The 25,967-nt window shown below is 40.3% G+C and overlaps 1 protein-coding gene across 1 annotated transcript in view; it reads right to left on the bottom strand.

Moving 5' to 3' along the window:
* HUWE1 (HECT, UBA and WWE domain containing 1, E3 ubiquitin protein ligase) overlaps positions 1-25,967 on the bottom strand; it is a 194,809-nt gene that overhangs the window by 11,558 nt on the left and 157,284 nt on the right. The window contains exons 53-71 of the mRNA XM_006898884.1: positions 24,628-24,856; positions 23,476-23,654; positions 23,119-23,208; positions 22,816-22,970; positions 20,722-20,767; positions 17,292-17,576; positions 11,688-11,943; positions 11,407-11,537; positions 10,667-10,881; positions 10,305-10,593; positions 10,086-10,188; positions 8,337-8,883; positions 7,162-7,768; positions 6,366-6,487; positions 6,106-6,262; positions 4,181-4,313; positions 3,689-3,891; positions 2,962-3,089; positions 1,701-1,797 (exon numbers count right to left, since the gene is read on the bottom strand). Coding sequence (XP_006898946.1) covers positions 1,701-1,797; positions 2,962-3,089; positions 3,689-3,891; positions 4,181-4,313; positions 6,106-6,262; positions 6,366-6,487; positions 7,162-7,768; positions 8,337-8,883; positions 10,086-10,188; positions 10,305-10,593; positions 10,667-10,881; positions 11,407-11,537; positions 11,688-11,943; positions 17,292-17,576; positions 20,722-20,767; positions 22,816-22,970; positions 23,119-23,208; positions 23,476-23,654; positions 24,628-24,856 — 3,972 coding nt within the window. The remainder of the gene's footprint in view (positions 1-1,700; positions 1,798-2,961; positions 3,090-3,688; positions 3,892-4,180; positions 4,314-6,105; positions 6,263-6,365; positions 6,488-7,161; positions 7,769-8,336; positions 8,884-10,085; positions 10,189-10,304; positions 10,594-10,666; positions 10,882-11,406; positions 11,538-11,687; positions 11,944-17,291; positions 17,577-20,721; positions 20,768-22,815; positions 22,971-23,118; positions 23,209-23,475; positions 23,655-24,627; positions 24,857-25,967) is intronic.

Below are 25,967 nucleotides of genomic sequence, written 5' to 3'. Positions count from 1 at the left end.
CAATTATGGTATAAAACAATTATTATAAAAAGCTAAGGAAATGTTTACACACAGAATAATTTTTAGAGGGAGCTCTGGTGGCCTAGTGGCAAGAAGCTGCACTACAATCCCAGAGGTACGTAGTTCAAATCCACCAGATGCTCTGCTGGAGAAGGAGGGGAAATCTCCTGCACCAGTCAGATCCGATTTGACGGCGCACACACACACACACACACACACACACACAAAATAATAATAATAATAAAAAAATAACTTTTGGATTACCAGAGATAGGAAGGGAGAAAAATTAATAAATACTAAATTGTGTAAAAGGAAAAATACAATAAGGGGATGATCAGACACTGTAAATAAATTATATTAATTAATTGCAATTAATGCTATAAAAAGAAAATTATATATGAATGATTAAGCATAATATAATTTAACTTGTAAATAAATTAAAATATAATTTGTAAACCTGTACTCAAATTACAATTAAAAAAAATTCAGTTTTTCAGTTATACTAGCAACATTTCAAGAGTTCAACAGGCAATTACAGTTACTGGATACCTGGTAGCTTAATGGGTGGTGTCAATTCAAAGGTGGGCCATTTAAATCTCCCAGTTGTACCATGGAAGAAGAATGGGAAATCTTTTTCCATGCAATTTACAATTTCTGAAAACCTACTGGAGGGTCAACTATGAGTTGGTTCCAACTCAATGGCAATGAGTGAGTGAGATGTTACTTTATCAGCTCTCTCTCAAGGGAATCTGATCAGTGCAATAGAATATGGATTAGTGCATGGAAAAGCAATAATGGTAAAACTTTGGAAGGTTATTTTCCAGTTTACTAGGTTATATGTTTGACATTAAGACTTCTTGCACTCTAACAACTATTCAAATCCTGACTATACTATACAGTTCTGGTAACTATAATGAAAAACAAAAAACAAAAAAACCAAAACACCCCAACCCTCTTATTGTCTTTGAGTTGGAACCTGGAACCTATTCACAGCTAACTGCATGGGAGAAAATTGTCCATCTGTACCCTGAGGATCCATTGCTGGATTCAACCTCTAAAAAGGAACAGCCTCTGAGTCAGTAGAACAACTCTGGCACTTGTACACTGTAGGACCCTGGACAAAAGACGAGGAGGCTAATCTTGGTCTTCCTTCAAATCTTAAGAAACTATGATTTAAAAATGGATGTCCTATGAGAATAATATAGGAATAGATTAAAAGAGCATTAGTACAATCAACTTCGAAAAATGTTGCAAATAACAGTTAATGTTTAGTGTGTACCAGGTAACTTCAGTGTAGAAGTGTGCTCAAAAAGACTTTTAAAAGTTGTGATTTTTTTTGGGACGCAAACTACCAGGCCTTTTTTTTCTGTGTTGGTTGCTGTTGAAACCAACCCATAGCTAACTCTCCAGTGGGTTTTCGGAGGCGGTTAATCACACACGATTGCCCATCTTTCTCCCATGGAGTTAGCTGGTGGATTAAAACCACTTATCTTTACATTGGTAGCACAATTCCTTACCATTAAGCCACTAGAGTTCCCTCTTGTGTTGGTTAGTAAGCACCAAGTAACATTTATAAAAACCACTAAACGTTTTCAATATAGTTGTTATATACATTATGTATATTAAGAGCAAGGGATCAGGTAGATATTCCATAAAGTCTGGCTCTTCCTTTAGCTAGGCTATAAGCAAGTAGTACTGACCAATAGATTGAGTATCTTGAGCACTAGGAGATGGCTGGTCCACATCCATGGGTGACTCTTCCCTCCGAACAGATGCCTCTGACTGGCTAGACTCCGACTGGATAAAAGTGAGACAAAGTAACATAAAGGTTCCAACTGAGATTTCCTCAGTAAGTACAACCAAGAGGATGGTCTGCCTACTTCTCACACACATCATTAAGTTTGGACAGAAGTATCGTAGATCTGATCAGGATGAAAGAATCATTTTCTAACTTCCTTTCCTATTCTCCATTTTTGAGTTTGCACACCTTTCCCAAAAGTTCAGTGATGCCAGCACTGCTTATACTCTGGACCTGTATTCAGACAGATGATAGCCTCCTGGATATAATCTTCAAGTCCTCTTCTGAGGAAAGTCTACGTATGTAACTCAGATGGATTCTTGTTTGTTTGTTTGTTCACAAAAAGGGGAAATAACAGGGGAGAGAGTATAAGCACCAATGGGTGAGATCATTTAAAGCAAACTCTGTATTATAATAACAGCCACTTCCCTTTTCTAACTTCCTAGAGGCCACTGCTCTCACATTCTAGGTTATTCCTACCATTCCGAATTAAGCTATACTGCATAACAGTAAAGGTATGCAGAGAAAAAGTAGGCCTCAGGATATCTTTAATTTCTTGGATTTTGAGAAGTTCCAAGGATAGGAAACCAATGAGATAGTACACATATATAATATCCTAGGCTGGCTTTTACTGTAGACATGGCATGTAAAGGTTCTAACACTGAGTTGGTTATCTAAATCTGAAGATTTCCTACTAAAAATTTCTAAATGCCTATGTAGATAGCAAGGTATTAAGAGGAACAAGAGGCAGAAGCCAGAGTGAAGGGACCAATCACAGAAGCGGATGTGAGAGGTACCAAACTTGGACATTATTAATAGCAAGATGCCTGACATATCTCTGACATACCTGCATTGTTCCATGAAACGGAAAAAACAACTACTCATATTTCCCTTAGAACCCCGACATTTAACATTAGGCAGTAAGCAAAAGCACCCCTGTTGACCAGACAGCTAGGGTGGGTTATAATAGCCAAGCTTTAAAATCAAACGAAACCAAACCAACACAACACCAACAGAAAGGAATCTTGTTGTCCAGAAGCATTCATATAGCATACTTAATGCAAAAGCATACAGGTGAGGGTAGTGAAACCTCACTGATGACATGAGGTAGGGTGTAGGTAGAAAAAGACAAATGAATGAAGGGCTACAGGCATCATGCTAACCGTTGCTGCTTGTTGCTGTCTCCGCGCCCTTTGACCCTCACGTACCATTTGTATAATGGCATCAGCCTCAGCCTCCAGCTGCCGAACAGCTGCCTGGATGCTGCTAGCTGAGCCTAGACTGGAGGAACCTGAAGAAAGAAAGAAAGAAAGAAAAAAAAAGATACAACAATGTAGGAAGGAAGATGACCTTGCCCAATACTGTCTCTCTACCACCATCACTTGAGATGGCCTCATAGGACAACCTGCTGAAGTGTCTGTGGTCTGATTAAGAAGTTGCAGAGTACTCATCATCAGGCACTAAAACTTACCATTATGAATAAGGGCAGGGGGGATGAGAGAACTACATGGGACAGGAAAAAGAGGCAGGGACAATTATTTAGCAGACCATGGCTAATGCAACATGGCCACAGTGTTTTAGTCAAGAGTGATGAAGGAAGCAGAAAGGAATTACACTCAGTATGTTAACTGTCATTTAGCAAAGGATTGTCCCCAATTTCCTTGCCAGATTTTAGCTTCCCCTTAATTCTCACTTGCCCCAATGAATTTACTATGCAGACAGCTTGAGTAAGATACAAACAGTATGTAGTCATCAATATTATAAGAAATAGTCATTGTTTTCCTTTTGGAAAGACTATACAGGAAGTAGACATAACAGGAAATCCTGTCTTCAAAGGACTCTGGGTTCTCCAATACCTCTTTGCCCCTTAACTGGACACTAATTTCATACCTAGCCTGCCTGTCTGCTTGGCTTTCTTGTTAGCTCGGCGTGTGTCGTCCCGGAGCTGAATGATGACCTGCAGTACCCTCAAGAAGAACTTCTGGGTAGATGTCTTGGATGTCAACATGGACATAGAAGGCAGCTGGAGTTCTCGGCCACCCAGGGGTCTCTTCTGAGATGCCACAATTACCACATTCTCAGCCATATCAAACCTGGACAGTGTAGAGTTGGCTTTGGTATATTGACAGTGTCAAAGCATAAATACCCAGAGAGAGCAAAAGTTTCTAGTGTCAGTCAGAGGAGTTAAGAGAGTCTCAGAAGGAAATTTCAGAAGTAGGGAAAAGCCCCCCAACAAAACATTGCTGAGTATATATATGAAAGGACAACAAATCCAGAAAAACAAAACACCAAGAAACCTGCAAAAGGCACCATTCAGAATCTATCTAATATTCAGATCTTAGAATATCTAGTCCCCAAGCTGAAAGAGTGGTTACCACTTACCGGCTCTGCATTTTGCCTTTAAGCTTGGTAGTCTGTGGCTGCTCTTCAGGGAGGCCATCAGGGGAGAGTGTCTCACACTGAGCTCTCCGCTGTTGATCGAGGTTGTATTCTCTCAGCTCGGCCAGAAGAGTACCTAGGGCAGACAGAGACCTTTATAGTGAAGCAGTCAACTTTTCTAGGAAATTTAACCTCTTTGTTCAGCTGCAAAGAACCCAGCATAAGCAGAAATTCTGCTATGTATGTGCTTGTGGGTCAATCACTCAAGGATTACCAATTTCTTTGATTTTAGGAAATCTGCTGAATGTACATGAACTGCAGCTCAGTGTAGATGTGAAAAGTATCTATTCTGGAGCCAAGACAGGCCCAAGTCTAAATCCTGTATATCTCTTCTAGTGCTCTGTATTCTCAGGCAAATGCTTTGACCTCTCTGCTTAACTAACTTAATAATGGAGAACAAAGCTGCTGAGAATTAGACGATAATAATTTAGTAGTGTATATAAGATAGTGCCTGGCTTATGTATATTAAATACGTGGTAGTAACAAAGAAAGGTCAGAGGCCAAAGTCCATTATTTTTTCCTTCTGGAAAAACATTATTATTCTCATGCAGCAAAGAATATCCTGAGTTATATACAGCCCAATCATATTCATATACCCTAGCTCTAGGGATATTTTTGAAAGGGTACTCTAAATCTAGGAAAAACTGAAGATACTCTTCATGTTTAAAGAAAACCTGGCTTTACTCCTTGATCTAATACTTTATCAACTAGGTTTTTTTCCTTGGAAAGATAATGAAACAATGCTCAATGTTTCCTCAGAAATTTTTGCAGAGAGTACCTATATTATTTCCTGAACCTGAAAATATGGTGTAAGGACATCTCTGATGTGGTAAACCTGTTTTAAGAGGCCCATCACGGTGTTGCTAAAATATGGTAATTAAACCCCACACCCCTAAGATCCCCCAAATCCAATAAAGAAACCAAAAAAAAAACACCAAAATTACAACTGAAATGGAGTACATATAATTTGTGCAACTTAGAAGAGGGTATGAGGAAGGCCTCATTTGACAGATGAGGAAACATTAGGATTCTGTCACTTATTTTACCAACTAATAATAAGCAGATCTTAATAAATTTCATGTGTCTGTGATTTAAAAAAAATAATTTATGAGGGAATATGGTTATCAGGAATGGTGAGAGAATTAAAGAAGAGTCTAGGGAAGAGAGAAAAAAAGATAATAAGGAGTTGCTAATTAGACATTATAATAATAAATTATAATTAATGTTAAGGGAAAAAAATGAACAACTGTGCTAGGAAAGATACTTTCCAGGCAGCATGAACAGTGGCTTATAAATTTCAAGATACTCGTTCTGACATTGCGTTTTCTGGAAGAATTTCACATTTGATAAGGCTAGAGATTATTACTAGAGTTCAGTTACATACCTGAACTATACCTATTCATAAAGAGGCTTAAAACTCAGTCTTTGGAAAATTCTCAGTTTCCTGTAAAGATGTTACATGATCACTTGGGTACAGCATAGACTTGAGACTAGAGATAATTTGGAATGTAGAATAAAGTCATACAAGAAACATTTGAGAATATTAGCAATAATAAGTTGAAAACTAAAATTATTTGCAAAATAGAAAAAAGAGACTCATCATGGAGCTCTTATGGGTGTCCAGAAGAAGAAAGGAGGCTGCTGTTCCTATGCATCCTTTCTTCTTGCTATGTACCAAGAAAAGTCTATCCTTGTTCTCAAACAACAATAGAACAAAAGAAAACAGCGGTAATCATTCAGTGCTATCAGTACAACGGAGGGGAATATGGGGGCTGTGCTGTAATCCAGCTGAGTTCAGGAAGGCTCCAGAAAGGGGATACCTAAGCAGAAAGTTTCAGAAAGACAGGAAGCTTTATTCCTATTATTACCTATCTGTTTACAAAGGGTATAACCCAGATGGTGGGCTCCATTCAGGAGCAGCTTGAGAACAGTGTCTCGAGTACCAGGGTCTCCTCGGGAGAGTTGCAGTAATACATTGGCTGCATCTTCTAAGCCTTCTTCAGAACAAGAGTGGGATGTCAATACCTAAAGAGAACAGAAGGGAGGTGGTAAGCCTCAACTGAAGAAGATAGTATTTACTCTATGAACTCTTCCCCTCAACTTTGGAAGGTCAGGAGTTTGGCCTCACCTCCACAGAGAGCTGTAGCTGGTTTTCAGTAAGACCGGACGATACCATCTTAAAGTCTACATTGCTGCTGCTCCCATCGCTCACCTTTGCTGGAGATTTGCTGCCCTTAGTAGTAGAAGATGCTTTGAGGAAACAGATGGAATGTTTTAAGTATCCATAAAACTCATAAGCCAGACACTTAAATAACAAAAGCAAGGAATCTCTAAATTGTGTATTGTTTCAAACAGGGAAAATGGTGGTGTATAAAACAAAAAGCTACAAAAACAAAAAACAAAAAAAAACCAATCCACCCACTAAAGCCAATTCAGAGATCTTATGACTGTATCTTCTAGAATAATTAAGAACTTTCCAACTATTTCTCTACAATCAGTCCCTGCAACTCCTTAAAATCTTTTAGATAACTGAAGCTATGAGAAGTGGCTCCACTAGAAAGCCTGGAATTTCTCTGAATATGTTAACTTTCTCCCGCCTCTCCTTTTATTTTTTTTTTTTATGAAACGTATTGTTTATTTTCCGCCGCCTCTCCTTTTAATGCTTAGCCTAGGAAGGCACAGTCAGTGAACGTGCATGCCTATCAAGTTTTCATAGTTGGAGTGTCTGAGGGGAAAGATGGAGGGGGTAGGAGACAAAAGTGAAAGAAGGGAGAAAGAACAGGTGGGCTGATAATAAGAATGAATATACTCTGCTTTCAGAAACACAAGCCAATCTGGTATCCTTTAGGGAATTCTTGGAGGGGGGAGGAGATGGGATGGAAGTAAAGAATATAATCCACAGCTCAGTCAACATCTAGACTTACTTGAAACAGTAGTAGTAGCAGTTGTAGGGGTAGTCACTGTGGTTGAAGCAGTTACAACAATGGTGGAAATAGCTGTGGCAGCAACCGAGGTTGGAGCAGAAGTGACAGGGGTAGTAGTAGCAGGGGGAGTGGGTATGGTGGTGGAAGCAGCATTGGTAGTGGTAATCGATGTGGTTGAGGTGGCAGCAGTGGTGGAGGAAGCATTGCTGCCGGAATTTGCCTGTACTTCTGACATTTTGTTTTCTGGGAGAGCAATTGAGATGAGAGAAAGGAGTCTGAGGAGCTTCTCAGTTAAGAGAGAGCTCCGGCGGATGACCGGGTGTGACAACATGTTCATAAGCTGCCCCAGTGGAGAGGCTTCAAGGCTGTAAGGGAAGGTTTCTCCCTCACCACCAGTGCTCACTGGCACTGATTTCACAGAGTTCTTGCCTTTCCGGCTGACATTCATGTTGTCTAGTTTTACCAATAGGTCCCAAAAGTCTGTACAAATGCCACTGCTAGTAGATTGTGAAGAGCATGGGCTGCAGGCCTGCTTAGTGCCTCTCTCCCGATCATTCTCACAGTTTGCTTCTTTGGTCCGTTGCTGTGTAAAGTGGCTGGGAAACACCTAGCAGGAAAGAATAGCATTGGTCTAGGAGCCTGTACAGAAAATGAGTGTTCTGACAGGGATAAACAACTTTCCCAGACTCTCTTCTCCTCTGGGCAGCTTTGGTATCATAAGAAAGAAGTCATCATAAGAGTTATATCCAAGAAATGTTCAAGTAGTCTAAAGAAATGGACAAGGGTTTTATAAAGAGACAGACTGACTTATAAATTTTTCCTAGCCTTGGTCACTGCACCAAGGGAAGGAATCTAAACACTGCTGTGCAAGTTGCCTGGCACAAGGTAGGCTTCCAAATAATAGGACTATGGTCTAGGTCCAGCTCCATCACTGACTAGCCACATGACAAAGTCGCAAAAAGGGTCTGTATTTGTTTCTACATTTGTAAAACAGGGACCATACAGATGAAAAATCCCCAAAACTACTTACTGGACATTCTCCCAGAAGCAAGAGAGAGTGCAACACTTAACAGCAGAGAAATGCAAGAATTCACTCTCAGTGCTTAGATTTAACTCATTATTATTAGCACCCCCCTTCCATCCCTCAAGGAGTTATGTTCCTACAAGCTTCTCACCTTGGCCAACTGAATGAGTGTGTCCAGAACATGTCTGCAAACAACAGGAGCAGCCTGGGGATGGATGTGGACAGTGGAACCACTGCTTGCATGCTTTTCAGTATGTTTACGACCCCCTGAACGTTGGATCTGGAATATATTAGTCCTGCAGCCCAGGGCTGCATCCATGGATACTGAGAGCCAAGAAAGCTGATTGGAGCTCTTAGATTCCATCTTGTGTAGCAGATCCAATGGCCGGTTCTCATGGCTGCTTGATCCACAGGTTTTGCTTGACTTTTTGCCTTTTTCCTCAGATGTGGTGAGCTTGGGTGTTTCAATACACAGCTCACTCTCACTGCTGCGCTGCAAGATAGACAGCAGGCTACGGATGACCCAGTGGCGAGTCTGTGCATGGTAGCAGAGATTTCTCAGTACTCGGTGTAGACGGCTAGTATTGAGCTTTGGCTCATCTACAAAGAGTAAGACCAGGAGACAAGACAAGGCTTCGTGGTCCAAGAGGAGCCGGCCTCGGAGGCGGAGAAGTGTGTCGACGTTACTGCCAGAAGGCCTAGAAATAGAACATGTTCTCTGGGTAACACTAGAGCTCCAGGATTAAGGAGGGGTAGGGGAAGAGCTAGATTTACCTTATCTTGAGGTATACAGCATTCTTATGTGTGCTATGCACATTATTTATGTAGGTGAGAAAAACTGATAAAGGCTCAAGAAGGCAATCTAAGACTAATAATAATTGCCCTCATTGAATCTCTACCATGTACTTTACATTTCTAAAACATCTTTCTCAGAGCTGCTATGAAGAATGTTGGGAATTGCCCATTTCTGAGATGATGAACAAGAAGCACAAAAAGTTGAAGTGATTTGCCTTACCATGTAGTTACGATTAAGAGTGCAATAACTGCAACCCAAGTCTGTATCAAGTTCCAGCAAATGGCAAAAATCTTACTGTCCAATTTAGGTGTTAATTATTTTCATTTAAAATTTTGTTGTTAAACAATCATAGACTCATAGAAATTTGCAAAGACAGCACAAAAAAAATTCCTGTGTACCTTTTATCTTATTTCTCTACTTGGTTACCTCTTATGTTGACACTATAATGCAGCACTGAAATAAAAAAAAAATGATAGCAATCTAAAATCTATGTATAGATTTGGATAATTTTATCACACGTAAAGGTGACAATACTTATGTCTGCCTTCTTATTTTTTAAATTTTATTTTTGTGTGTGTGTACCCTCAAATCAGATCTGACTGGTACAGGAGATTGTCCCTCCTTCTCCAGCAGAGCATCTGGTGGATTCGAATCATGCACCTCTGGGATGGCAATTCTTGCCACTAGGCTGCCAGAGCTTGCCAATATTTCTGCCTTATTTCTGACTTTCAGAGGGGAGCCATGTCTTTCTTACAGGCTCCCTTTACATTTTGGTATGTTGGGCCTACTCTACATAAGCACAATAACTGACTCTTCTTTATTTCCCAGACTAGACACTATAATATCAAAACACTATTTCCCTATTTACATCTAAGGCAGGTGGCCTTTCTTTATTTAAAAAGGACAGCTAGTACCTGCTGATATCCTGTGTTATTTTATGATTATGGTCTATAGCAGAATAATGTATAGCTTTTTGTTTCACTCACTCAAGGAAATATCCTAGAGAAGTCACTCAGCTGCTTGGGATTTCAACTTCTTCATCTATAAGGGAGTAGGACTAGATGAAAGGTGGTATGTAAAAATGAAGGGGGAAAAAAGAGGCACCTGTTATGGCTGCTGCTACCTCCCATCTGAAAGGTGCCTCCTCTCTGCACAGCAAGACGAGTGTACTGGACCCCACGGTTACCACTCAGGCGACTGGTAAAAGCTAGAAGGAAAAGGAATTTTGAGTTTGGGGGAGGGGGTGGTAACCTGGCAATAACAGAACCTCATTTAGCCTCAAACTGGGGATCCCAGAACCTTCCCATCTGCATCCCTCTGTACCCGGGCTTCGGAGAATGGCAGAGAGTGCAGAGGTGCTGCTGTGCCCAAATAGACGCTCATGCATGAGCTGCCGCTGTCGAGCTTCCTGCTCTCGCCTAAGGGCTTGTGCCTCAGCTGCAATATCAGGTGGCATCACAGCCAATACACTGTCCTCCATATCTTCAAGGACGCTACGGCGCAAGTCTGAAGGCAGAGTCTGAATGAAGGTCACAGGGTCCATGGGGGTGTCTGAACTAGCACTCTGTGCCAATTCCCGTCGCTGCTGCTCAGCTCTCTGCTGTGCCAGCACCTGTGGAGCAGAGTTAGTTAATGCAGGTATATATGCTGCTGAAAAGATTGGTCCCACCAACCCACTCACATACTTCCTCCTGAATGGCCGGAGGCAGGGCAGCCAGGAACTCAGGGCTCACTTCAGTCACACCAGGATTCCCCACTACTGTAGGAGCTGAGCTAGTTGTTGAGGGGGCAGTCCGAGTTGGTGGACGGATGCCCAGCTGGTTCTGCAGGACTTCCCTGCGGATATCATCAGGAAGAGCAGCCAGAAAAGAGGGGTCCACGCCTTCAGGGAGACTGATACCTAAAGAGAGATACAAGATGTGAAGTAACTCACTCTTCTATTGATCTTTAAGACATATTTGATACAGAGGCCTAAACTCTAGAAAAAAGAAACCAGCTACTGCAGGAGAAAAATCCTCTTCATATGTCCTGGGTGCTTATAAATACCACAGTACAACAACAGGACCAAACCAGCTTCTTAAGACTCAGAACTCTTGCTTGTATCCAGTTCCTTGTGTACACTGTCACTTATACCTCATAAAGATGCTGCCATGCAGATATTATCAGTCCTTCAATATAAAGGAAGATGAGAAAACTACACAATGGCCCTAGGGTGTAAAGGTAGGAAGTGGTAGAATGAGAATTTGAGCTATGATGAACCTGACTCCAAAAACTAGGTTTATTCTTTTATGTCACACTAACATTCCCCTGCACTGCCAAATTTTGTCCTACATATATGTCCTCCATTTTATATACTACTATAGGGCATTCTCTTGTCAGAAGTCATAAAAATCCCACAAATGGCCTGAGCACACATGCAACTAACCTGCAAGGGGATCTTCTTCTTCACTGCTTGTGGAAGGCAGTGGCTCTTCAAGGATTCCTCGGGAATCTGCTCCAGAAATGGCCACGGCAGAATCTCTGGTGGAAGAGCTCTCAGAGGATGCAGGGGGAGAGCTGAGGGAAATAATTTTCAGATTGCTTTCTGTATTATAACTTTCATTTATAAAATTCTACCTTAATGGCCACTTTTCCATCTAAGTATGAATATGATTTGAAATACCCTCCAACACAGCCTGCCCTTCTCTTTCTCCACAAAGTGCTTACCTGTCCTCAGGTGGCTGGGCAGGTTCTCCTGAACCATCACCCCTGCCCTGTACTTCTGTCACAACTGGTGGGGCATCTCCAGGAGTAGTGCTACCTGCGGTGGGCTGCTCAGAATTGCCTGCTGCTGAAGTGTCACCGACAGCTTCCTCTAGGGTACAGGAAGCCAGGCTGCTGGTATCCATGGGAGAGCCTTCCAGCTGACTACTGACAGCTGTCAATGCATCAGAATCTTCCGCTCTCTCTGGTGAAAGAGAGGCTAGAACAAATTTGTAGGGAGAGGTTATGTCTCTGCCTGGAATAGGGTACAGAATTAATAAGCAGCAATGTGACACACAAAGTCTTTAATAGGGTTGTTTCTTTAGAGGAGTCAAATCACTATCTCATTTACTATCTGCCTTTTATGATTCAGCTCACATCATTTTAATCATTTATTGAACATTTACTGTGTTCCATATTTAGCCTTCAAAACTTTTTCTCTAGCAACCCTAGGTAAGGGATTTGGTTACTTTTGTAAATCCTACAAGGATCATCCCCCAGTGTAATTTTAGTTCTAGTTAGTGTCATTGAAAGGAAAAACTACATCTTAAATTTTATCTCTCAGGATGAGAAAACTTTATAAATGGACTTACATACTTGCTATTTGTGAAACTGTTGAAGGAGACCAAACCTTCAAGTCAGATACATCTATATTTTATTACCTGCTCAGCCAATAACTGAGTAATTTCACTCGGATTTTCTGTTTACTTATAGAAATGACCACCACTTGTATGCTAGTTTGACAATACTTTGGTGGCTTGCTTGTTGCTGTGAAGGTGGAAGCTATGCCACCAATATTTCAAATACCAGTAGGATCACCCAGAGTGAACAGATTTCAACAACCCTATGGATATCAATATGATACAGATTAACAGAAGAACACTGTTAGACATAGTGCCAGAAAATTAGCCCCTCAGGTTGGAAGGCATTCAAAATGTAACTAAAGAATAGCACCTGCCTCTAAGCAGAGTTCACCATAAAGACAGGAATGGAGCAAAGTTTTCACTCAAAAAAGGAGTTGGAAAGAACCTAAGTGCCCATCAACAAATGAATGGATAGAGAAGCTCTGGTATATTCACACAATGGAATACTATGCTGCATTGAAAAACAAGGAACTCATGCAATATTATTCAAAATGGGTGACCGTGGAGGACATTATGTTTTGTGATATATCTCAGTCACAAAAGGACAAATACTATATGGTGCCACTGTTGTGGAATGAGGCTGACATCAAAGGTGGGGGTAAGACTGAGAAAAACTGAATAACTTATGTATACTGCATTGAAGCCGATAAGGGAGAACAGTTTAAAAATAATATTTTAGGGCATTATGATTATCATAAGAGTTTGGAATGAGGGCTGCAGAGTGGAGTATATACTCAGGGTGGGGGTGGGGATGGGGTGCGGGGGGATTGTATCCCAATGAAGGAGTTTTTTTCTTTCGCTTTTCAAGGAGAGGAGCGAACTGGGGGTGGGGTGGGCGGAGAGAAAAGTGCAACAATGAGTGAATGGAAATCCAAAATCTCTGTAAATGTTCATTGAAATTAATTAAAAAAAAAAAAAGGATCGTCAATTTGCTGAAGTGGCAAGACTCAAAATTAGGAGAAACAGCTGCAAACATTCATTAATAAGTACATGGAATGTACAAAGTATGAATCTAGGAATATTAGAAGTTGCCAAAAATGAAATGGAACACAAAAGGTAAGACACTATAGGCTTTATTGAGTTGAGATGAACTGGTGCTGGCCATTTTTAACCAGAATTCTGGGGAATGTAGTTTAAGCTTAGTTTGACAAAATGATCACAATGATCTATAAATCCTTTATCTTGGTGAGACAGTTCCATTTGTCCATTTTTCTATTCAACTTTTATATTATGTGCATTGTCTGTTCTTTTTAATCTTATGCATATAAATTCTCTTTTTGGGTAACATTTCTTCCGCTATGTAGTTTGTCTAAAATTGGTCTAATTTGAGTATTGTTTAAGAATTCTTTACCTAGAATTATTTGCTTACATTAACTATTAGAAACTTAATGTTTTCACTTGTAGCACTGATATACATTGGATTTCATCTATTTATTGTTGTGATGATGGTTTATGTTGGAAAGGCACTATCACATAGCAGCTAATCCATCCTCCCTTGTTGAAAGCTTCTAGACACAGCCCCCACCCCTCCTGTACAACTTAAGCATTTAAAAAATGAGTTGAGGGAAAAAAATTGCTAGGCATTCTATGCTCCCTCTTCTCTGGAATCTTGGCTTTGCAAGTTGGCTGTCTTTAATTTATTGTCTTCTAATCTAATGAGATTGCTCAAATTTTGCTAGCTTTCCTATTTTCAAGGAGCTAACCTCTATCTGGATTTGAGCCGTTCTCCAAGATTGGCAACTTCTCTGAAGATTATAGTTCTAGATAGAAAAAAAAATTGAAACTAAAGTACAATGGTATGAATTATAGCATATTATCCATATACCTACAAGGAACATCTAGTAATACAACTATTGTTCACTGCAAATACCTAAAAAAAAAAACACAAAACAAAAAACCAAAACATAAATGGTGACTATACACATGGACTTCATTTAACGGGACTACACAGGAATCAGACTGACTGTTTCTGCAGAATGAGTCGATGGAGCAACTCAGTATCCACCATGAAGAAAGCAAAAGGTCTTTACAAAGACAGGGGAGAAAGAAAAGCCCAAAATAGATGTTAGAAGAGAACCATTTTAAAAAGTAACATATACGCAAAAAAAGTAAAAGATAAAAAAAAAAAAAAGTAAAGTCCAAGCTACACTGAAGGTGCTGGCAAAAAAAATAAGACCTCAGGAGTAGATGGAATATCAAACACATCACAAAATATCACAAACAGATACAGTCTTTTACATGCTCACCAGTGTATGTCAAAAAATTTGGAAGACAGCTACCTGGTTGGAAGAGATCCATACTTGTTCACATTCCAAAATAAAGTGATGCAACAGACTATGGGAATTAGCAGACAATATTAGTATCACATGCAACTAAAATGGTGCTGAAGATTTAAAATACAGTTGGGAAGGGGTGCAGTGACAGAAACTGCCAGAAATTTAAGCTGGATTCAGAAGAGTTTGTGGAATGAGGGATATCACTTTATGTCAGCTGGATTTTAGCTGAAAGCAGAGAATACTAGAAAATGGTAACATTTCTTTCATTGATTATGCAAAGGCATTTGACGGTGTGGATTCTAACAACTTATGGATAATCTGACAAGAATGGGAATCCCAGAATATTTCATTGTGCTCATGTGAAACCTGTACATAGGCCAAGAAGCAGTTGTCCAGATAGTACACACTGCATGGTTCAAAATCAAGAAAGGTGTGTGAGGGTTGTATCCTCTCTCCATACCCATTCAAAATTCATTACAAACACTGAACTCTATGAAGAAGAATGTGGTATCCGGATCAGAGGAAGACACATTAACAATCTGCATCATGCAGGCAACACAACCTTGCTTGCTAAAAGTGAGGAGAACTTCAAACCTTTGCTGTAGCCTTCAATATGTATTATATCTCAATATCAAGAAAATGACAATCCTCACCAGTAGACAACATCATGATAGATGGAACAAAGATAGAAACTGTCAATGTTTTCATATTACTTGGATCTACAATCAATACTCATGGTAACAGCAACCAAGAAATAAAAAATAGAGACGGTCTTTGCAGAGTCGCTGTGGTCTCCTGATTCAACAGTGTTTGAATGGACCCTGACATTTCCAGCCAGTCCTCTGCCACCTCCTCACATCAGCAGCCCCGGATGCCCTAAGGTCCTCGCCTCTGCTCCAGCGCCTGGCAGCTGCAGCCTCTCCGTCACTGCCACCATGACTGCATCCTCTTTGCAGGTGAGTCAGGACTTGGAGGCCGCCATCAACTGACAGATCAACCTGGAGCTCTACACCTCCTATGTGTCTACCTGGCCATGTCTTACTACTTTGACAGTGATGATGTGGCTTTGAAGAATTTTGCCAAATATTTTCTCCACCAATCCCACGAGGACAGGGTCCACGCCAAGAAACTGATGAAACTGCAGAACCAGTGAGGTGGCTGCATCTTCCTTCAGGACATCAAGAAACCAGATCAGGATGACTGGGAGAGCAGGCTGAATGCAATGGAGTTTGTGTTACACTTGGAGAAAAGTGTGAGTCAGTCCCTACTTGGAACTGTACAAACTGGCCACTGACAAGAACAACCTTCATTTATGTGACTTCATTGAAACACATTACCTGGATGAGGAGATGAAATCCATCAAACAACTGAGTGACTATGTAACCAACTTGTGCAAGATGGGTGCTCCAGACTCGGGTCTGGCAGAGTATCTCTTTGACAAGGACACCCTGGGAGACAGTGATGGCGAGAGCTGAGCAAAGCTTTAGCCGGGCTTTCCCACAGCCACATGGCTGACTCTGTGATCACTACCAGGCCACCTGCATGTCCTGTTTATTTTACCTTTTCTATAAATTGTACCAAAATACCCACCCCCCCAAAAAAAGAAAAAGAAATAAAAAGACATGTTGCATTGGGAAAATCTGCTGGTAAGAACCTTTTCAACTTGCTAAGAGCAAGTATGTCAGTTTAAAGACTTAGGTGTGCCTGAATTAAGCCACAATATTTTCACCCACTTGCTATACATCAGAAAGTTGGACAACAAAAAAGGAAGACCCAAGAAGAAATGATGTTTTAGAATTTTGGTGTTGGAAGAGAGTAATGAATATCCTAAACAATATGGAAGAAGTGCAACCAGAGTTATCTTTATAGGCAATGACGAGTAAACTTTTCCTCACATGTTGTCATGAGGGAAAGGGAAATCATGCTGGGAAAGGTGAAGGAGCAGTGAACGAGAGGAGGACTGTCAATGAAATCAACTGACACAATGATTATAATGTTTGAGCATGATAGAGATCGTGAGGTTGGCACTTGTTGTTATGTGCCATCGAGTTGCTTGCGACTCATAGAGACCTAGCTAAGGTAAAATTCAGATGTTCATAGGGTCTCTATGAGCTGTAGTTAACTTGATGGCACCTAACAACAGCATGGAGATTAACACCATTTACCTTGGATAACAGTTTTAAAGAATTTAAATAAAATGTCTGGCAAGATAGAATGGGAACAGAATAATTTCCTCATTACAGTGGGTATTATCATTATACATTCAGACCACATAATAAAAAAAAAAATCCCAACTTTACTAAAAACAAACACACACCCAAAAACAAAATAAAACAAAACAAAAAACAAAACCCCAAAACCCACCAAAAAAAAAAACCAAAAAAAATAAAAACCTGAAGTACAGGGATCTCTGGTGGCCTAGTAGCAAGAAGCTGCGCTGCAATATCAAAGGTGTGTGGTACTGTTCGAATCCACCAGATGCTCCGCTGGAGAAGGACAGGCAATTGCCTCCCGTGCCAGTCGGATCAGACTCAACAGTACACAACAAAAAAAGTACAATTCTTGGGTGCCTACTATTTCTCTAAAGAAAGAGAGCAAAGACGATCATCTTTCCTATTTTAACCAGTAAAACTTGAAATTCTACTCACTTATAGTGGGAGCTGGGGATAACTCCATCTGAGTTGTTTCTACTTCTCCACTTGGTCTTGTAGGACCCAATTCCTCTGGTTCAATGGGCATCAATAGCTGTGTAGAGTTCTCCCCTTCTGCAGCTGGTGACTGCAGCTCCTGAGGAATCTCCCCCAAAGCTGGTGGAGGTAGGAGTGTTGGTTGTTGTGAAGGTTGCAGAGTGGCAAGTGTCTCCTTGGATTCTGATGTAGCTGCATCAGTTGAAGATGGAGTTGTTGGGAAGCTGTCACGCATAGGAGTCCCATCTTTCTCGAAAAGAAGAGTAATAGGGATTAAGGGGCAACTAGCCAAGGACCATCACATCTGGTCTGGTAAGTGTCCAACCCAATCAGAAATGAAGGATTTATTTCACTAACATTTTCTCCAAGGAGCAGCTCTTGGCTAGTCTGGTATACCTAGGAGGACGACTAGGGTGCAATGTTAGCTTTGTCCCAAGAACTGGGGATCTGGCTCCTTATGGATCCTAAAAATGAAATCCTTTCTGTACTCAGCTGGCAGTAGAAGATTTGAAGCCACACAGAAAGAGTGAGGATATATGCCTATAAAGATACACGGAAAATCTATCAAATGCCTACTAAGATCCTTATCTTCATCAAGCAAGAAAGGCCAGAATTTTTATAGTGAATTCAAGCACATTTTCTATTTTCTTTTGCATTCTTAGTCTATGAAATGAAATCAAATGCAAGCACATTGTCCATTCCCCTCTGTACTCTTATTCTATGCAATTATTATATGGTCCAAAGCAAGAAATAGTTGAGTTCACAATTAAACTTAAAATAATCAATTACATGTAGCAATCTGCAAAGGCCAAGAAAGTAACTTTTTAATAAATTTGTTTCACCCTAAAACTGTCCATCTCCTTTCACCTCTTTTTTCCTTGTCTCAAAGACTAAATGTGGACATGCCACACACCAGGGAAAGTAGCATGATGTATGTTGTTATGTGCCATCGAGTCCTTTGCTACTCATAGCGACCCTATGTACAAGTGACCTAAAAGCCGTTCTATCCTGTGCCAACCTCGATGTCTCAAACACATTCACTCCCACCACTCCACTCACAGAATCGATCCATCTCATTAAGGGTCTTCCCCTCCTGCATCATCCCTGCACTCTCTGAAACATGATGTCCCTCTCCAAGGACCAGTGCCTCCTTGCAACATGCCCAAAGTATGTCAGATGAAGCTTCAGAATTCTTGACTCCAGGGAACATTCTAGCTTCACCCTCTCCAGGACGAACCTGTGTATTCTCCTAGCAGTCCATGGTATATATATTCAACACTCTTCTCCAGCACCACAGCTCAAAGGCATCAATTCTCTTTTTATCATCCCTATTCACTATTCAACTCTCCGATGCATAGCACGTAATTGCAAAGACTATAGCCTGGATCAGGCGCACCTTAAGTCTCCAGCCTGACATCATTACACTTCAGTACTCTTGAGAGGTCCCTCACAGCTGACTTTCCCAATGCAATTCGTCTCCTGATTTCCTGGCTGCTGTTATCAAGAGTGTTGACTGTGGAACCAAGTAAACAAAAATTGTTAACTATCTCAATCGTCTTCACCATCCATACTAATGCTGCCAATTGGCCCAGTGGTGAGAATCTTTGTCTTTTTGACATTGAGCCTCAATCCATATTGGAGGCTGCAGTCCTTGACCCTCTGCAGTGAGTGCTTCAGGCCCTCCTCAGTTTCAGCAAGCAGGGTTGTGTCATCAGCATATCGCAGACTGTTGATAGATCTTCCACCAATCTTGACTCCACATTCCTCCTCATAGAGCCCAGCCTCACGGATAATCTGCTCTGCATACAGGTTGAAAAGGTATGGAGACAAAATACATCCCTGATGGACCCCCTTCTTGATTTTGAACCATCCAGTGTCTCCCTGCTCTGTTCTGATGACTGCCTCTTGGTCCAAGTATAGGTTTCGTATTAGCACAATCAAATATTCTGGGATTCCCATTCTTCTCAGAGTCAGCCATAGCTTGTTATGATCCACACAGTCAAAAGCCTTTGCATAGTCAATGAAGCACAGATAGACATTCTTCTGATATTCTCCGCTTTCTGCCAAGATCCATCTAACATTAGCTATTAATATCTCTAGTACCACGACCTTTTCTAAATCCAGCCTGCATATCTGGCAGTTCTCTGTTGACATATTGTTCCAAATGTTTATCTTCTAATGGGGCCTAAATTCCCTACCCCGCAACAATACAACTTACTACCTTATCCCAGTATGAGCAGAATTATCTAGACCTTTTGCCTACTTTTAGGGTCTAGAATACCTACTCTCTTCCAGTGCTTTAAAAAACACATAGTGTAGGCTTTGATCTACTCATTTCTTAACTCAAGTGCCAAAATGGATGGAAAGTATATAGTGGAATAAAAGTTGCGAGAAATAGGGTTGAGAGAGTCATATATTATAAGGACTGGAAGTTATAATAAAAAATGGCTACTGATAATTTTCAATAGAAGGAATAAAATATATACACAGAAATATCATTTAGCACCCAGAACCACGTTCTGTCAAATATTGTTTCAGATAATAGTTCCTAACCTTTTAAGAGCCCAAAGACCAATAGAGATCAAAGAAATCAATATAGGGTTACCAACAATTAGTTTTTTGTCATATTGAAAAAAAAATCCTATCATTATCAATTTAATAAAAATATTTTTTATCAAAGAGTTGTGAAGGACCTGATTTCAAAAGTAAAGAAGTCCTTCAAATGAAACAAATTCATATTATTACTCTTTAATAATAAATTTTATAAAAAACTCATACTTCTTACTGTGCTTATTTTCATTGGCATCTGGGAAGCAGTGCCATATATTCTCACGAAGCACCACAAATCATGGTAGGTAAAGGACCAACCACCTCAAAAAGTGTATATGAGGGAGCTCTGGTGGCCTAAGTGGCAAGACGCTGCACTGCAATGCCAGAGGTATGCGGTTCAAATCCACCAGATGCTCTGCTGGAGAAGGAGGGGGCAATCTCCTCCTGTACCAGTCAGATCTGATTTGACAGTACACATAAAAATAATATAATAAAAATTTTAAAAAAGTGTATATGGCTCAATTTCAGAGGACAGAGCAGTTAGGAAAAGAAATAAATGGCCTTGTTACACATGTATAAGCTTACTACACATCTATTAAGCACAGTATTATTAAATCAAGAGCCTGAACAGAACCAGTCAGAGGGGGAGTGTACTACCGTGGGAAAGACAGTAGACTGTATAGTTATCTCCAAGATGGGGTATGACCCTAAAACTATACAATCTACTACCTCATCCTACAGTGCACCAGTGTTTGTCTTCAGTCCACTTACTCAGAAGGATCAGGAACACAGAATCAATCAGTATTTATAAACTGGGGGAGAGGAGGGGAAGGAAAGTTACCTGAGAGGCTCTGTTCAGTTGCATCATTTGTTTTAGATATAGTACTCTGTGAAGAGAAAAAAAGACTAATGTAGGATTGCAAAACAAAAGATCTCTGCAATAATCACCATTCCTCACATATACAATCCAAGAGTATTCAGTGATCTGGATGATTGTTCTAGTGTACAAAAATATATATCCAATTTCTCTATACATTTTCATATTGAAGAACAGTTTACAGGAAGGGGAAGGGTGAAATGAATACAACACTGCAAGATGGGTAACTATAAAAATCACTTTAATGTTGGCTGTAAGTCATAATATGAACACAATTTGATGATTGCCCAAAAAGTTTTATATATGTATTTCCCTTCCTTTGACTTATTTTGCCCATTCTAGGTTTTAGAGCATATGCTAAGAATCCCACCTTTAAAACAATACCATTTATTAGATAAAAAGTTTCCTATAAAGATGTTAGCTCAAGTCTGTTATTACAACTAAGTGTTCCAATTTCTTAATTTTAAAAATTATGTGACATCTTAACTGTGAAGTATAATGTGATGTCCGAATCCTGGTATGGTCTCCAGCTACCTTAACTGTGGGAACATAATCTCGCAAATCATCAACAGCTGTGGGATCAATGTAAGAGTGCCTTCCACACTGTTGGGGGATTGTGAAGACACTGTGAGAATGGTAGAAAGAGGGTGAAGAGACTGTAGTAAGGTGTAACCTGAGAAGCCCTGGAGATGGAGCCACAGTTGAAGGTTTTGCTTGCTGGATGACTGAATGAGAAGCTGACTTGTAACTGCTCTGAGTGAAAGTTTGCTGGATGACTGAGGAAACCAGAGGCTTCTTGCATTTGTGCTGCTGAAGTTAGACTTTCACTTGTTGACTGAGAAGCTGTATAACTGTTAATCTGGCTTAGGACTTCTGGACTTGCATTGTGTGATATTTTTTGCCCCCCTACTCCCCAGTATATTTCCTTAATGAAATCCACAATTGTGAGTCAAGTTGTAATGAACATTGGATTCAATAAATTGGTAGAAATAGGTGCAAGAGTATATAGGGTGGTATGTTTGATGATATACTTGTAGTACTGGTGGCCTAGTGCCAAGAAGTTGTGCTGTAATCCCAAAGGCACATAGTTTGAGGCAAGGAGCCACTCTGTGGGGGAAGGACGGGCAATCTCTTCCCATGCTATTAACTGTCTCTGAAAAATCATGAGAGGGTCAGCGATGGGTCTATTCCTACTTGAAAGTACACAATAACAACAACAAACATGGATATTATTAATGGGGGAAGTTCCCCTTTAAGAAGCAGGTAGAAGTCAGCTAAGGCACTTAAGCCAATGTTTCTGCTCCTTTTACATATAGTAAGATCTTTCACTCAGGTTTATTTCTCTCTCTGCTTTTTTTTAATTTTTATTTTATTATTTTTGTGTGAGTGTACCGTCAAATCAGATCTGACTGGTACAGGAGGAGATTGTCCCTCCTTCCCCAGCAGAGCATCTGGTGGATTTGAACCGTGCGCCTCTGGGATTGTAGTTGCAGCTCCTTGCCACTAGGCCACCAGAGCTCCCCTTCTCTCTCTGCTTTTATATATATTTTAAAGCTTTATTATTTGACCAAGAAATATCTCCCAAACCAAAACTGTTATAAATGTAAAAGAGTGAGCTTTAGAAAATGACAACTAGTAATGAAATTCAGAAGAGGACTGTTCCTCCATTCAATAGATAGAACGAGTTCCTCATAAGGATGCTTACACTAGCAGTTCACCAAGAAATTACTCAACAACAACGCAGAGAGCATAGGCTTGACCAGGTCCTTCTTCTAAGTCAAGTCTGAAACTTGAAGACCAAGACTACACACTGTGATAAAGTTAAGAGGTGCTCTGGTTTGAGTTTTAGCTTTCCCCAGTGAGACAATGAGTAAAGAAGCTTTCCTATGGTTTTAGGTATTTTCACTTAAAAACTGTGCGTATGCAGTGAATTTGGAATTAATTTCTCAGGTTCAATATGGATGTCCTAGGATTCTTCAGTGGTTCTGGGTATCACATAACTGTAAAAACTACATGAAAGGCAAAGATAAATCAATCCTCCCAGCCCCTGCCAAGCACCTGTGTATTCTGATCTCTGTTTTCCTTCTCTTCTTTGCCTTTGTCAGTCATCTTTGTTTCTTCTTCAGCCAGTTGTTTCCTGCGTTTCTCCCGCCTTTCTTCCAGTTCCTCATCCCTCAGAAATTCCAGGTGATTGACAATGGGCACTTTAACAACTACATAAAAGAAACAAATATCAGATGCTGGTATGGCTGGTATGAAGGAGGAAGTCAAGAGACAGGGTTTATGGGCACAGCAAACCAGGGAAACACCATGCACTTGTCCAAAACCTGGACGCTCACCTCCCTGGTAACTGCCACACACCTGAAACACAGTCGTGCATACTCTCAGCATCAAGAACTTTGCATTCTTCTGTCCAGCGGGTCAAGGCTGTGGGGATGCTGGACAGAGTTCCTGTTGGGGAACAAAGGAGAGTGAGATTCTTAGCCTTGCCAACTGATACATAAATTGTGGTTCACTAACAGAATTCAGTGGCTATCAAAAGGTTGGTTCTTAAGAGTTACCCAGAGACAATGCAAATTTGTGTTGCCCCTGCTTAAGCCACTTAGTGATTCTGGATCCTATAAAAAGGGAGTCTCTCCAAAGCAGATTTCCCTGGTTTCCCTAAGCAAGGAAAAGAATGTGAAAATATCTACTCTATTTTTTATTGTACAAACTTGCCTGCTTGGCTGGTAGCTGTGCTCTGATCATGGAAAAAGTCATCCAGTAGTTCATCATCAGATCGGGCAATGATGTGGACATCATCATTGCCCACCAGGAGGCGGGCACGACCTCGGCTTTGAAGAGGGAGACTGCTGCTCAACTGAAGAATGTCAGCAGCAGCTGACGGCCCCAGCAATCTGTAAAGTGATGGTGGGGTATCATGATCAATTTTAAGTTCACTGGGCTCCCACCTGCTAGTTTGAGAATTAATTTATTTCCTATTAAATGTAAAACACTATTATGATTTTGATAAGTCTTAAATTCTTTTTCTAACAGTTTGAGAATTTTATTTGAGCACAGTTTGATAAAAAGCTATGGTAGCTTACTAAGTTGTACTGCCAATCCAAAAGCAGGAAGGTTCAAATCCACTAGTTGCTCTCTAGGAGAAAGATGTGTATTCTCTTCCCTAATGGAGGGTTAGCAATAAGTCCATTTTAGGTCAATGGTCACCAGTTTTTTAAAGTTTGTGTATTATTCCATAATTTCTGGCAGTGTGTCTCTCTCATATACCCACTGTACTACAGTGTAGTGACAGTATACAGACTATTTGTTGTTGTTGTTAGTAGAATGGAGATACCCCCTTGTCCATGGTGACCTCATGGTTCTGTGTCATTCCTGTGATTCACTATAGATTGAACAGTATCATCCATAGTTCTCATTAGTTTATTTTTAGAAGTAGATCTCTTAGCCTGGTAGGTTCTCTGGAACATGTTCAGCAACAGCTACATGTAAGCCTCCACTTACAGATGTGTAGTAGCTATGCATGTAGTATATTAGTTGGGAATTGAAGCCAAGTTCAATTTGTATAGAAGGCAAAAATTCTACTACTGAACTACACTGACAACATAGTTATTTTTTTAAAATTATTTCTTTTGCTAAACTGAGGGCTAATGCACAGGATTCTGAAGCCAAACAACATGTCATTCAATTTGGTATTCTACACAGGCTGCATGGATAATCTGTATAGAAATGGAATAAATCTTATTTCTGTATGTGGCAAGAGGAAGAGACTGATAGACTGTTTCTCCCTCAAGGTCAGGACAATACCGAATCCCAGTGAAGACTATTCAAGAACTTCATCAAATCCAGTAGCTCTTCTTTGTAACTTACCTCTGAAGTATAAGAGGAGGATTGGGTTGGCGATTCCCTGGGTAGTGAACGTGAATGGTGTGACCTGTATTGGCCGTCAACTGCCTTAGGGTTCTCTGACTGCGTCCAATTCCCTGGGTGAGACGAGTAGTAGAGGAGCCACTGCCCAGTGTCAGGGAACTATGGTCTGCATGGCGTACCATTAGTGGGTGTGTGGTAGGGATATTTCCTGGGGATGGGGGAATGTCTGCTGCAAGGATAAAAAAAACAAAGGACTGAGTGCCAACAACAAATTTCTTCTGTGCAACAATGAATGAATGGAAATCCAAAGTCTCTAAATTTTCATTGACATTAATAATAATAATAATTAAAAAAAGAAATAAAGTTAAAAAAAGAAGAAGAAGAAATTTCTTCTATGGTTGTTCCAAACAGACCCATGTCTCCTGGACCTCACCTCCTCACATGGAAAACTAGGTTTTATCCTTTCTTCCTCATTCTCATACTGTATCTACAATCACTTAGCCTACCAAGACATTGCAACAGCCTCTTACATAGTAACATATCCTAAACCAGTTTCCACACTACAGCCACAGTGAAACTTTTAAGTTCCTAAGAAACATGTTGTTCTCTTCAATTTGAAGATTCCTCTCCCTCTTTCCACCTGCTCTTAAACTAGCTGCCACTACTAATGTGAAGGTTCTACAGATTGGGTTAGAGCCTATTTTGTACTTTCTTAGCATATTATCATGTCTACTTGGCTCATAATTCCAAAAAGATTATAAATAACCTCCTGTCAGAGATAAGGACTGTTTTCTTGTTTACTATTGTATTTATATTACCCAAGACACAGCAAGAACTCCTCAAATATCTGTTTAATTTGCTGAAAGGACAAAAATCTCATGATGAAAGGCAAAATGACAAAGAATCATATAATAGGGGGAGCTCTGGAGGCCTACTGGCAAGGAGCTGCAACTACAATCCCAGAGGCACATGGTTCGAATCCACCAGATGCTCTGGCGGGAAAAGGAGGGACAATCTCCTCCTGTACCAGTCAGATCTGATTTGACGGTATACTCACACAAAAATAATAAATAAGTAAATTAAAAAAAATTTCTTTTAAAAAAAGAATCATATAATAGAAGGCATCATGAAAATGATCAAAATCAGTCACTGGTAACCTGAGCTCTTACCTCCACCTTTCCCCTTTAAGATATTTCATTTATAGGTGAAAAACTGAGGCTCAAAGAGGTTAAGAGAGTACTTGGCCAAGACAACAAACCAGAACAGGCCAGAATTTTCTGCTTTTGATTTCCTATCAAGACAGTGTGATTATAAGAACTAGATACTCGGAGGCCGCCAGC

This window comes from Elephantulus edwardii, unplaced genomic scaffold (genome assembly GCF_000299155.1).
Source record: "Elephantulus edwardii isolate Elephantulus edwardi_28Jun2011 unplaced genomic scaffold, EleEdw1.0 scaffold00239, whole genome shotgun sequence".
Lineage (NCBI taxonomy): Eukaryota > Metazoa > Chordata > Mammalia > Macroscelidea > Macroscelididae > Elephantulus > Elephantulus edwardii.
This window is presented reverse-complemented; position numbering and strand designations above follow the sequence as displayed.